Source organism: Morone saxatilis, unplaced genomic scaffold (genome assembly GCF_004916995.1).
Source record: "Morone saxatilis isolate NCDOM2014 unplaced genomic scaffold, NCSU_SB_2.0 Contig23, whole genome shotgun sequence".
Lineage (NCBI taxonomy): Eukaryota > Metazoa > Chordata > Actinopteri > Moronidae > Morone > Morone saxatilis.
Window position 1 is genome coordinate 16,189,968 of NW_023339796.1, and position 13,310 is coordinate 16,203,277.

Here is a 13,310-nt window from a genome sequence, read left to right on the forward strand (position 1 = left end):
CAATAAGCCAGCATCAACTGGGACAGGGTCTTCAAGCACATCCCTCTTTCCAGCTGGGTCAAGTAGCTCCATTGGGTCGGGATTCAATAAGCCAGCTCTGAGTGGGAGAGGCTCATCAACCATTGGGTCTTCCTCTGGGTCAACTGGGTCAAGCCTGAACCCTAGCTCAAGTGGGACAGGTTTAAATAAGCCAGTGTCAAATGCAAAAAGCTCCTCAAGCTTGGGAACATCTTCTGGGTCAACTGGATCGACGAGTAAAAGTGGGTCTCCATTTAATTGGTTTGGGATGGCAAACAGTAACTCAGGACCAAGTAAGACAGGAACTGGAACAGGGAAAGGAACATCAAGTGGAACTGGTTTTGGTGGTGCAGGAAGGACGAGTGGACTGGGAGGTGGCTCAGGTATGTATCCGTATTACCAAAAAATATTGTCTCACATATCTCTGCTGGTATCTAGTAGGGTTGATTTGATTCTAGACCCCATTATAATAATAATCCACTGTAAATGAGCAGCTCTGATATTTGTAGTATTTGTAGAACCTCAGCAGAAATGCTAACTGTTGGCAGTTCTTTAGTACTGAGACTAAAAGCATCTTGATTGATTATGTCTAAATGGTGACAAATCACTGTTTTCTTATGTTTAACCAACAGTCAGCGTTGCTCAGCACCTTCAAGATCTGCAACGCCTCATCAACCCCCCTGTCCCAGAGTGAGTATCACGCATCTTTAGCTGTATCTTGAGAGTGAATGCGAAAGTGTCTTTGTTGCGGTCTGAACATTGTGTGCACAGAGGCGATATTCAAAATTTGGTATCGTCAACAAATAAACCAAGAAATAATCCAGTATTCTCTTGCAATCTCTCTCTCTCTCTTTTTCTTTCTCACTTCTTCTTTTTCCAGAGAGAAACAAGATCTTTCCAGAATGTTGGGTTAGTTCATCTTCATGTGAAAAACCAAAATTTAAAAGAGATGTATCTTCCATCTATTACACACAGATAAATGCAAGCTTCTTATATTGAGTTCACATTTTGCATATCAATATAAATGTACCATATACTATACACTGTGACATTTTATACTTAAAAATGCATATATAAAAGTAATTTGAATAACTTTTGCACTTTTGAATTTGAAATGTGAAGTTTGTGTGTTCAGGATTTGTATCTACCCAGTATGCAACTTTGCATTAATAAGCACATGTTTTTCTATTTTTACACTGTAAATACAGAAAAATAAAAGCTTTGTTTAGATGTAAACACATCAACTGTGCCTGTGTCTTCTTTATAAACAAGTTTATTTAAGATATTACCCTATGCAGACCCGGAAATGACTGTTTGTCCCTGTGTGCGTCACCTATTGTGTGGCTAATTGTCTGCAAATGGCTCCCCAACCCCTCCTCTAATGTTTCAGGCAAGATTTACTGGCAACGCGATTTAATCCTTCCAGCATGTTTATGTTTACCTGCCAACCTGTCAGCAGGCCGGCGGAGGCAGATGGGAGGAACCTTTGGAAACGCTCTTGTACACGCTGTTTTTAAAAACAATGTGCCATCACTTAACTGTAGAGAACACGGATATCCATAGCCCCAAAAAAAAAACAACCTAATGTACTCCTCAGAAATAACATGTGAGTGGTAAAAAGATTCATCTTTGTATCTGATGAGTGCTCTGACCTTTCCCAAAATATGCCTAAACACAGAAACAAAAGCAGACAGATTTTATTTTTAATGTTTGGTGATTGCTTGGTTTACAAGACTAAGACACAGATATTAAAGTAGAGAAATATAAACAGGATTATTTCTTTGTGTGTATCCAGTGTTTTAACATTTGTGAGATATGAATGGCACTGTCCTTAAATTTCAGAAATTAGTTTTATATTATTGACATTGATCATGGATCATTGATCATTTGTATAACATTACCAATACAAACATCAATATGGAGCCAAAATGGAACGGGGAAACAAACCGTCATGAGAACAGACAAACATCCTGTACGTTGCACTGTGAAAGGATGGAACGTACTGTTAATTCGAGAACCAAAAATGTATTGTGTTGGCGCCAATTAATAAATACAGTACTTAGACTTGAGTGAACGGAGAGCTCTTTCCCGTCTAAAGGATATCCTTTGTTTAACATCAAGTGTTTTTCCACATTTGGGATGTGCAGCTTACTGCAGGAGTAGCTGTGAGGATTTTAAAGGTCAACTGGTTGGATTCTTTTGGGACTCACTTTATTAGACTGACGGATTCACAGGACGCGTTGAAACTACATCACTGGAAAATCAGCATGATTGACTGTGCATGTTTCCTGTGATCTCTGCATTTTCCTGTCAACTCATGTCATTTCTCTATTCCCTATACACAAATAATACAGTTGATCATTGTTTCAGCTGACACAACTGAGTTACAGCAACAATAACTGTGGAAGGGAAGTAGAGATTAAATTATGCACTTTCCCACCTTATATTTACCAGCTGGTTTGAGGATTCAACAACCAGGAGTTTACTTAATTGTTATTTATTTATTCACACAAACGTTATTAAAAATTGTATTTAAATTGTTCTGAATGTAACATTAACTGTAAGTCTCAGCAACCCTGTAGTACAAAAGAAGAATAAGTTCGGCAAAATGAAACAATGGACAAAATTGAAAAATATATAGAATTACAACAATAATATCACTCTGAAATGTATAAATACGTGTATATAAGAATCCAGTTGTAGATAGTATATTTTAATAATTGCAGCAGTTGGTTGAATCCAAACTTAAAATGTGAAGGTTATGACCCAAATACAAAGTGGATCCTTTGTGTTTGTTGTTTGCAGCTTGTGATTGTTGGGGTGTAATTTGTCATGAAAGCGAAACTTATAAACTTTTTTGAATAAAAAATGTTTTCCCTATGTCCTCATTTTTCAAGTTGTTAGTTATTATTATAAATAATAACAAATAAAACTACATGGTCAGTTTGTCGTCCTTAGATTATTAACCTCATTGCTGGCTCAGCATTATGGACAGCACTGAGACCACTGATGCAGAGTTGGGGCCACTGTGTCGCAGCCTGACCGACCACCTCCCTCCTGTCCTGGTGCAGGAAAGGGAACGGGTGCTTATGATTACGACCTCCTTCCTCACCTGGGGTCGCAACACTGAGACCTCTTTTGTCCATGGCTGCTAATGTTCCCCCTTTACTTTGACTTCTAATTACATTTCCTATCCGCCTGGCCTCCCTAAGTCCCATGGCTGCCCAGGCTGGTAAAGACATCAGGGGGCAAAACCCTTTCTCTTGTGAAGTTGTATAGTTTTGAGGGGGAGGGAGGTAAGCGCTGGAAACAGCTGGGAGGAATGTACTCACATTGATGTCCCTTTGTGTTGAAGTCCTTCAGCGCAACCATGACTTTCACCTTGACCTGTTTCTGAGAAGGAGTTCTGTAAAGGAAAACACAGGCCAGTGTAATTAATTTAAGAGGATGGGTTTGACTTAATGTAACCTTTGTTTGAGCAGCTAGACCTAATGTAACCTAGGTTTTATGGACAATCTTGCAGTCTTAAAGTTTATGGAGGACAAACAATGACATAGGCATAAATAAATGAATGCAGAAATAAATAATTAAATACATAATACATGGCAGCTCATATTCTTGATAACGTTGAACCAGAGCAGAGATGCTCCACCTACTGAAGTGACTGCAAGCCAGCCGGCCAGTCTTGCTCTCAGACCTTGCTGAGAGCTAGCTGCAGCTCTCTCAAGAGAGCGGCCTCCTATAGAGGTTTTTGTTTCCTCGGGGATGGAGGTTTTGCATAAATATAAATGTCCATTGTGAAATTAATGGGTACTAGTTGTTTTCCACTTTGTTCTCATGTGGGGTGTTTTGGTGTCTGATTTGTCTCCTGCCAAGAAAATTGATTACAGTGCCAATATTCATGTGATTTAGAAATAACTCTCACACGTGGAGCATGTCTCTGCTCCTTTGGTGCTAAGGGAACAAAAAAGCGCGCTGAGACGTATCTCCCGCCGGGCTACCTGTCTTGTTTGTCTCGCTGGTTGATGATTAAAATAGTAAAAAAGTTCATGAAAAAATAAAAATTTGTATCGAAACTTTCAAATATGTAATATATGTGAGCAATACTAGTCTTGTGTCTACAGCCATGCTGGCTGCTCTGTAATTATACTGGCACAGCAGTACATAGAGCTAAATGCTAACATCAGCTACCATGCTGATGTTTATTGGGGTATAATGTTTAGCATATTCACCATCTGAGTTTAGTGTTTTAGCATGCTGATATTTGCTGGATTGAAAAGTCAGGGGATCAAATGAAATAAACATATATCACTATTCGCTAACAAAACAAACCATTTTGGTGACAAATGACACAAAATATACACTGAATTCAACAGAAACTCCAGTTCACCAACATTTTTATATTAGCAAAATGTTCTATCATATTGTTATCCCTTGCTCTGTAATCGCCCACTGTATATACCAAACTAAAACTAAATAGAGTGGAGACAAGAGGCTTTACTTAGGAACAAATGACTTTTTCCTCAAGTGTCAGTTGTCGCCGAAACCACTACACCACAAGCAGGGATGGAAAGATGATTACTGATCATAGTCGGCTAAGAAAGAATTGCACAACTAAAGCCACTGCAGTTAGTTGATTTGAAACCCTCTCACCCCTTGAGAGACAGGAGTCACACAGACTTGCACAACACACACATGCTGACAGATGATAAACTTATTAGGTCAAGTTGAGGTGATTGGACAAAGCTGGCTCAGCAGGATGTCCACTCCTTGACCCCATCAAACCAAATAAGAATAAATATGTGCGTGTAATGAAGAAATATTAAAAGTTTGGAGGTTATCAGTTCAATCTTTGGGAAAACATAAAGTGAAACCAAGAAGTGGGTTCTCTGTAACTAATTTCAAATGTCACTACCATGGAATTCTCTACCACATAAACAAAGATCTGCTTCCTCTTTCAAAAGCAGCCTAAAACATAACTATTGCTTTTAATGGGTAAAAGTTCTATTTTATAATCAGTATTATTTTTATATTTGTAACACCTGCTTGTATGTTTTTGTCTTGTATAATCTTTGCCTATTTTTTGCCTATACTTTTATTTTGAAGCACATTGACCCTGTCACATGAAATAATATGTTTATAAATAACTGACTTTTGATAATATCTCAAATTCGTACAAGTCTATTCAGAAGGTCACCTGACTCCAGCAGTTTCATGTATAAAATATAACAATAAGTTGAGAGGCGGGGCAGCCCAAAGGCATACAATTTTCCAGTGATTTGTCACTATACAAACAGTGTCAATCATTTTAATGTCATTTTATAGTCACAACATAACATCAAAACTGGCATATGTGCTATTTTTTTGTAATTTATCAGAAGCTAGAACGTTAACGTCAAACCTTTCTGTTCCTTATCAGTTCCTGAGAGCTCGTCTTTTTCCTGTTAAAAGATTGTTTTGTTGAATTTTCCCACATCAAGGGTGTCAAATTATAAAGCTATCTGAGACAATTTTGGGGATTTCCTGCCAGGAGGAGAGTCAGCAGATTTTTAACCTTAAGGTCTAGATCTGGTCTGGAAAGTTTATGAACAGAAAGACATATAAGACATTTGAATAATGTGGCAGCAGCCTGACCCTTCTTTGGTAGCTTTAAGCCCAACCATCTACTGCCTCTGCCTCCATCTAGTGTCCATGATAGTGTATTGCAATATTGATCTTCTTTAAAATCACTTCTTAAAACACATTTTTATAGACTTGCCTTTATGTGATGTGGTCCTTTTTACTTGGTGCCTTTATGTTAGATTTTTTCACTCGAACCATCTTCTGAGTTGCGTTTTACTTGATTTTATTGTTATTCCATTTCTCTGTATTGTCACCTACTTTGAGGTTTATTCCAATCTGCCTTGATTTATTTCACTTAGCTTTGGTCTGTCCAGCGTTTGTATCATTACCTTCTGTATTTTCAACTAGTTTCATGGCAGAGGTGTTACTTTTATCGGTCCGTTTGTATTCGTAAATTGTATTCTGCTGGTTCTGTCCCAACACACACCTTTTGTAAAGCATTGTTTACACCAATCGCTATACCAAAAAAACAGTCTCTTATATTATTTTATTTATGATTATTATTATCTGTTTCTGCAAAAATATCACAGCAGAATTCAGACTAAGTGGAAGCTTTGTAGAGTGGAATTATATTTTGTTTCCATTTTTACCAAACACAAAAGTTGATCAGAGGTCATTATACTGAAGGTTGTATGTGCTTTATGCTTCTCTCAGACCTCAGCTTTGAACCCAGCCCACAGTCACAGTGGTCTACTCTTCTGTTTGTCTTCATTACTCACAGTGCTTGAAACAGTGAACTATACAGACACAAAACACCCTCTTCCAGACAGAGCTGAAGGAGAATTTGTCCATGTGTTGACAAACCTGTGACAGGCGAGCCTTAGGGTGATGGCCCCAACAGAAGGTGTGAATGAATAATTTATCCCAATAAATCAAATTAGTGTTTCTCTGGCACTGTTGAGCAAATTATTTCCACACAAGAGTTTTTATTTATATTGTTGGTGGAAAATGAGACGTGTTACGTTTGTAGGGCCTATTGAGAGTAATTTATTTAGACATTGGTTAACATGTTGCCCGATATCCAGTAGCTATATTTTCATAAATCTCTGTTTTGTGTTCCGAGTTAAACAGAAAGTGAAAAGTTTATGGGAGCAAAGGCTTTACCGCTCAGGGCTTGTGAAGAAACAGGTAACTGCCCCAGGGGGCTCTAAACCCCAAAAAGCTTCATGTTATTTGGTTTTGGTAGTTTCAGAATTTGCACCATTGATGTGTCCAACCATGTCTGTTAAAGGTCCAATTTAGGAAGATCTATTGGCAGNNNATATTTATAGGTATGTTTTCATTCATGTATAATCACCTGAAAATATGAATGGTTGTGTTTTCATTAGCTTAGAATGAGCTGTTTTTATCTACAGAGGGAGTGGGTCCTCTTCCACAGTGGCTGCCATGTTGAACCAACATGTTTCTACAGTAGCCCATAACGGACAAACCGAACACTGGCTCTAAATAGGGCCTTTCATGTTTTTTGCGTGTTTCATGGCCACCGTAGTTTCTCCTTTGTGCTTGGAAGGGGCGGGTGGAGCGAGGGAGTTGCATTCTGCAACTACAAGAATTGATGCCACTAAATCCTACATACTTTAAACCCTAAACTACAGCCAGCAGCTGGTTAGCTTAGCACAATGACTGGAAACAGGGGAACGGCTAGCATTGGCCTAAACTTTATGGGGAGTTATATGAGGAACTGCAGTGCAAGGACTGGAGTTTCTGCTGGTCATCCTGTTTTGTTCAGTTCAGTTTTTCTACATATCAAATAAAGATATATGTGATATGATATATGTTGTTAAATAGTGAGCTTTACTGTGCTGGGTGGACTGGTTACCCTTGGACAGAGTCAGGCTAGCTGTTTCCCCCTGAACAATGACCTTCTCCTGGCTGTAGCTTCATATTAACTCTCAGAGAGGAGCTGGGGGGGCTTGAAACATTTTTTTGCCCCGGTCTGCCAAACAAATGAATCTGGCCCTGCTAATCTGAGACATTCAGTGTCAACTATGTGTCATTTGGAAAGTAGGCAATACCATTCTAAAATAGAGTAAAGTAAATATACATTTTTGTGACCTAACACTGTCAAACTAGGCAACATATTTTTCTTCCAATAGAAAAGATCAGTAAAAAGTCATTGTGGGACATGTAGTACAGTAGATGTATCCTGATTAATACAATCGAATGCATATTATACCGAACCACCTGCAGCTGTGCATGTGCAGCCAGGACACATACATGTCAGTGTTTATAGACCTGCAGCCTGCGGCGGTGTCTCCCTAAACTCTGTCGTCACCACCCAGTCACGACTAGTGCGCGTAGCGTGTAGATGCCATGATCATGTTCCTCCTCCTCCTCCTCCTCCTCATCTATCAGATACACTAGGGGTGTTTTCCTTTACATGCAACGGCCATGCAATAAAACGCGAAAGAGTCCTCCGTGCAGCGAGGTCTTTCAGCCCCATCACCACCACCTGGAGTATTTGCGCACACCAGCATGCAAGCGGCGGGCACCGGAGCAACTGACACCGACGCTACTGTAAACAGTAGCAGCAGCACCGCAGACGTCGACGACAGCGACGGGGCAGGGGAGAGGATGGAGAGGACGGTGCCAAGCGAGCAGCAGGACAGGACCAACAACCAGCAGCAGCAGCAACAGCCGAAAACGTCCTTATCGCCGTCCTCAGTGCTCGGTGAGTGTCAGAAAAACGGTCATAAATCCGGTGTCCTGCAGCGGAGATCAGAGGAAGCTGTGTTTGTGTTCATTTGCAAAAAAAAAAAAAAAAAAAAAGGGGGATAAAAGAGCTTAGGCTACACTGCATGTGCAATATGGTGCAGTCACTGATGCTTCATCACTTCACTGAATGACTTACAGGAGACTGAAGGGGTCAATCGTCAGTGATTGGGTTTTGATTTCGGTGCGTCTTTCCTTTTCCCGCTACATAGTGCGCATTCCGATTCACACAGGCCCGGGAAGAGTGTGGTGGTCCACAGGTGCATGCAGGACTCATGTGCAGCGGAGCAGCATGTCCCGACGGGCCGTGCTACACTATACTTTACAGAGAGTAAAGATTGGGTTGCAGGCTCAGGTGTCAGCCGTGTCCGTTTTGTCTCAGGTGTTGAAGACTTGGGGATAATGCAGGAGAAATATTTCAGTGGTGAGTAAGCAAACGACTGGGATTATGGTTATTCCTGGAACTGCATGATAAGTGTTAAGCAGCACTGAAATTGTGGTATTTTATAACCTTTATTAGGTGCATCAGGGGGTTTGTGTTCTTCACTGGGAGCTCTGAGGTTATCCATTATCTAGGGCCCCTGTCCATCTCAACCCCCCCTGAGTTGTTAAGTTTGATGCCCGTCCAGCATCTCTGGCAAAGAGAAGAGAGTGAAAGTCTGGTCCTCTGGAAATGACCATATAAGCTCTCCAATAGTTATTGCTTTGATTTTCATCTTGACTTCGAGCCAACCCATGTTAGCCTATTGTAAAAAAGCATTTATGTGAGTCAGGACAGGTGACTTAACTTTAAACATTCAAAGGATTAGATTATCAATCTGTAGCCTTTAAAATGAAACTATTTCAGATTTCCTTCGAATGGATTCATTTATATGAACAGTTGAATGTGGTGGGCTTTTGGTTGATTGGTTGGTTGAACCTCTGGCTAGACGTTTATTGGAAATTATGATGTAAGTTAAATCAGGTCAAGATTTATAATGTCAGTAATTCAATAAATGTAATATATTACCAAGCTCAACTGAGTGGTATTGAAAAGGGTTTCAATGTCTAGGCCTATATATCTAAGTCCATCTATATCCAAGATCAGTATGAATTGTTATGTTTGTTTCTGGATAGTCATGTCACGCTATGGCTGATGTTCTGGGATACTTCTGACTTAGAAATAGCTTTTTATAATTGAATATTCTGTATCATGGTTAATGATATTTTTAAAAAATCCCATGATGCAATTACAATGGTTGACGATAAATCACTTTATTTGCTAGCCCATGTTAGGAAGCTTCAATGTGTCCCAGTCTATAGTGCTTACAAAAGTTTACATAAAAGGAATAATAAAAAAGATATCTATACAGTGCACTCCAGTTCTTCGTTCTCTGCTGCAGATAGACATTAAATCATCTCCTCATACATGGCAATGTTCCTCTGAATGGATACATTTCCACTGCCTGGCAGAGAGATTTGCGTGTCCGATGTATCTACATGTCTTGTGACCTTAATGGGCAATGATGTCAGTGACCGTCAGAAAGACAATCACTCTGAAGTATTCAGAAAAACATACAGTATATGCAAGACAAAGGGAAAACAGCATTTAGTGTCAGTGACTTGGTTTGGATTGCATCATTCTGTCACGCACACGCACAGTCAAACAGAGTTTTATCAGCAGAATTGCTCAGTGATTTATAATCTCATCATCTTTCTAAAAACATCTCCAGATAAACTCCTCAAACACCAGAGCTGCTCTGCTGCACAACTGGACACTGGAACACCGTCCTGTTACGTTTCCTTCTGTCATGTATTATAAGTAGAGTATATTAATTGTTTATTACAGTCACTGAGTTGGCCTGTCAGTCTAAAACATTATACTTGTAGCAGAGAGATGGCAGCAGCTCTGATGGCTCTCAATATAAGCCTTGCTCCAAGTAGATGATGTGATAATGCAGTTACTCTGCAGACTGTGAAATCCTGATCAAAGACACGTCCTGAGAGTGTCACAGTACGACTGAGTGAACAATAAAGAGATCGGTCAGTCACTATTAGGCTATTGTGCCTGCGTGAGACAGACAGTGACTTGAGAGTGTGACTTTAGAGTGAGAACCAACGTGTGAAAGAAGAATAAGCAGCAAAAATTATGTCTTCAGAGCTTACACTGCATTGTGATAAAGCACAAGTAGGATAACACTGCTGGGAAGGCCTGTTGCTTAATGGTTTGAGAGACATACTCAAAAAGCTGGTTTGCTACTGGCTATTTACACACCACCCAGTTTACATATAGTAAACTGTTCGATGGGCTTTGCCATCACTGTGTGAAAGTGTGTGAAAGGGCGAATGTGGCATATAGTGTAAAAGTGCTTTGAGTGGTTGGAAGACTAGAAAGGCACTATACAAATACAGCCCATTTACCATTTACATATCCTCTATTGTTTAGAGCTTTTAGCATTTGGTCTCTGACCAATGCAGCAAAGCCAACCTTCACGCTGGCTGAACAATTGTTTTGGACATTTCGTCTCTGTGACAGAGCAAAAAATAGGAAAAGACAAAAAATATGGTGCACAAATGACACCAGTGATGAGTGGCAGAGTGAGACTAATAACTAACCTGTCATCTGTGCCCTTGATCAGGCTCATAATAAAATATCACCATCTGCCTGTTCCCCTTTTCTCTCTCACACACAATGTCTGACTCTGACTCTCTTTCTCATTCATTTTCAACTTTATTAACCCCAATTTGACTCACTCTCACCTTCTCGCCCTACTACCTCCTTCTTCTATTAAGATAAATTGTTTGGGAAGCGCTTTCTGCAGGCCAGACACTACATTATGTCTCGGAAGTCCTGGCTGAAGATGGTGCCCACCGAAAACTGTGACATCCTGATGACATTCCCAGGTACAGTAAGCTCCAGCCTGCCCCCTGTTCATCCTGTGACGAATACCTCTCTGTAGAGAGAACAGCGCACCCGCATTAAATGTCTTTGGTGGTCAGCCAGGACTTAAAGTGGTCTCTGGGGACAATTAGATCTCATCCATTAACTGTACCTGTATCTACAGGCCAGCCCTTCTATGTAGTTTGACTCAGACGGATACATTTCATACACACAGAAAAACATATTCTCTGTATTATGTTGTATGCAAATACTTCAGTGGGCTTTATCTTCAGTTCCTCTTTGAGAATGCACTGCAGATACTTTGTTTGGCATATATTGTATGAATTTTGAGACGTTCCTTTTGTTATAAAAATGCACATTTTACAAGATAGCTTAATGTTGCATGTGATAAAGTCTTTGTACTTAGGTCCAAAGTGAAGTCCCAGCACAAAGAACAGCTCTTGTTTAGATGTCTGTTAAATTAACATGAAAAGACACAACCATAGCTTAAGAATTAATTTTTTTTTTCTTGTGGCTATTCTGAACACAAAGCTTTAAAGATTTTTGCTCAGTGCTATTTTAATTACATACATGTAGCATAAATGAAATAATTTGTCATACCAACTGACGTGTTACAGCAAACACAATTAAAATATATTTGGTGTTTCAGCTTTAACTGAATTTTCTTTTATCATTTACATTACGGCTGACAGTTTAACTACTTTCAGTGCTTACATACAAACTGACAGTTCAACTGCCTACATGCCTTGACTACAATTTCAGATACACTTCAACATACATTTCAAACACTTTCAGTACTTTAGCTTCAACTGACAAAGTGCTTCAAGAAGTGCAACTCTCACACATGTCAGATGCCAACAATTTACATTTAAAGACCATTTCACTTGTTTACAGTGTAGTAACTGCAATTGTCAGTTTAAACGAACATACTTAAATGTATAATTACATAGTGTATGTTTCTAAAAATGAGTATTAACCAGTTACAAAACTGAATCTGAACAACATACAATATACAGTATATCCAGTATTATATAAAAAATACAACATTGTGAAAGAAACAAAATAAAAAAACGTCACACTCTTAGTCAGGCCTGGAACTGTAATATTGTGACCTGCCTGCAAGGTTAAACATGGTGGTGCTACCAAAATCCGAATCTAGCAAATCTCACTGCATTTAGCAACTCTGTCTCAGTCAAGGACAAAAGTGGAGCAACATTAAATAACCCCAAATTAAATTAGTTGTGTATAAATGATGAAAAGTATGCTGTCAACTCTAAATAAAACTGTTTTTTCTCCCTCCAGATACAATAGATGACCACACTCTGCTGTGGCTCCTGAATCAGATTCGTGTTGGAATCCCTCAAGTCAGCATTCAAGTTCGACAGCATAAGCACACCCAGACACACGCCTTCTTCATCACGACAACGTTTGAGAAGTAAAACTTGGACTGTGTGTGCATGCATGTGTGGGCTGCTTCTGTGTTTGTTTGAACTGTTCTGAGTGAGGACATTTTGCCTAGTGCTTACTTTTCCAAGTGGCTGATGAGTGTTGGTACTTGATTTTAGAACGGAGGTTAGAATAATGGTCAGGCATGGCAATTTAAATGTTATTCCTACTGGTTGGTAACATTTTACCTTTTATTACTTTTTTTATCACTCTAAATTACAGTTGTAAATCCCCATTAGGTTTTGCAGAAGCCAATGTTGTATTTACATTTTATTTCAAGGTTAAGGAAGATACTATCCATTATGTCAATTAGGGTGAACAGACATAAGCATGTGTGTGTGTGTTCATCTGTATATGCATGTGTATGAAGTTTGTGCACCTTTGCAGATATACCAATATAAGGCAATACCAAGAGTTAGTATGTTTGTTTTTTATGTTATAGATGCCTAATGAAATGTTTGATAAGTCAAAGGAATTTGGGATGGTATGCATATTCGCTTTCTTGCGAAGAAGAGTTAGATGAGACAGTTGATACCACTCTCATGTCTGTGCAGTAACCATGAAGTCAGAGTTGGTTAGCTTATCTTAGCATATATATATATATAGGCTAGAGGACCTGCTCCAGGCTAGC

General features: G+C 39.3%; 2 protein-coding genes across 6 annotated transcripts in view; both read left to right on the plus strand.

Moving 5' to 3' along the window:
• Positions 1-1,258, plus strand: part of plvapa (plasmalemma vesicle associated protein a) — a 4,761-nt gene extending 3,503 nt beyond the window's left edge. For 3 of the 5 annotated variants that reach the window (XM_035670564.1, XM_035670560.1, XM_035670561.1), the window contains 3 exons: positions 1-401; positions 651-708; positions 899-1,258. In XM_035670564.1, coding sequence (XP_035526457.1) covers positions 1-401; positions 651-708; positions 899-932 — 493 coding nt within the window. In that variant the 3' untranslated portion in view covers positions 933-1,258. The remainder of the gene's footprint in view (positions 402-650; positions 709-898) is intronic. The other 2 variants (XM_035670559.1, XM_035670562.1) reach the window with 1 other exon arrangement.
• Positions 1,259-7,180: 5,922 nt separating this feature from the next.
• The window catches only part of ano8a (anoctamin 8a), a 15,759-nt gene continuing 9,629 nt past the window's right edge, over positions 7,181-13,310 (plus strand). Inside the window, exons 1-3 of the mRNA XM_035670660.1 lie at positions 7,181-8,311; positions 11,125-11,235; positions 12,536-12,668. Of these exons, the coding sequence (XP_035526553.1) occupies positions 8,116-8,311; positions 11,125-11,235; positions 12,536-12,668 (440 nt within the window). The 5' untranslated portion in view covers positions 7,181-8,115. The remainder of the gene's footprint in view (positions 8,312-11,124; positions 11,236-12,535; positions 12,669-13,310) is intronic.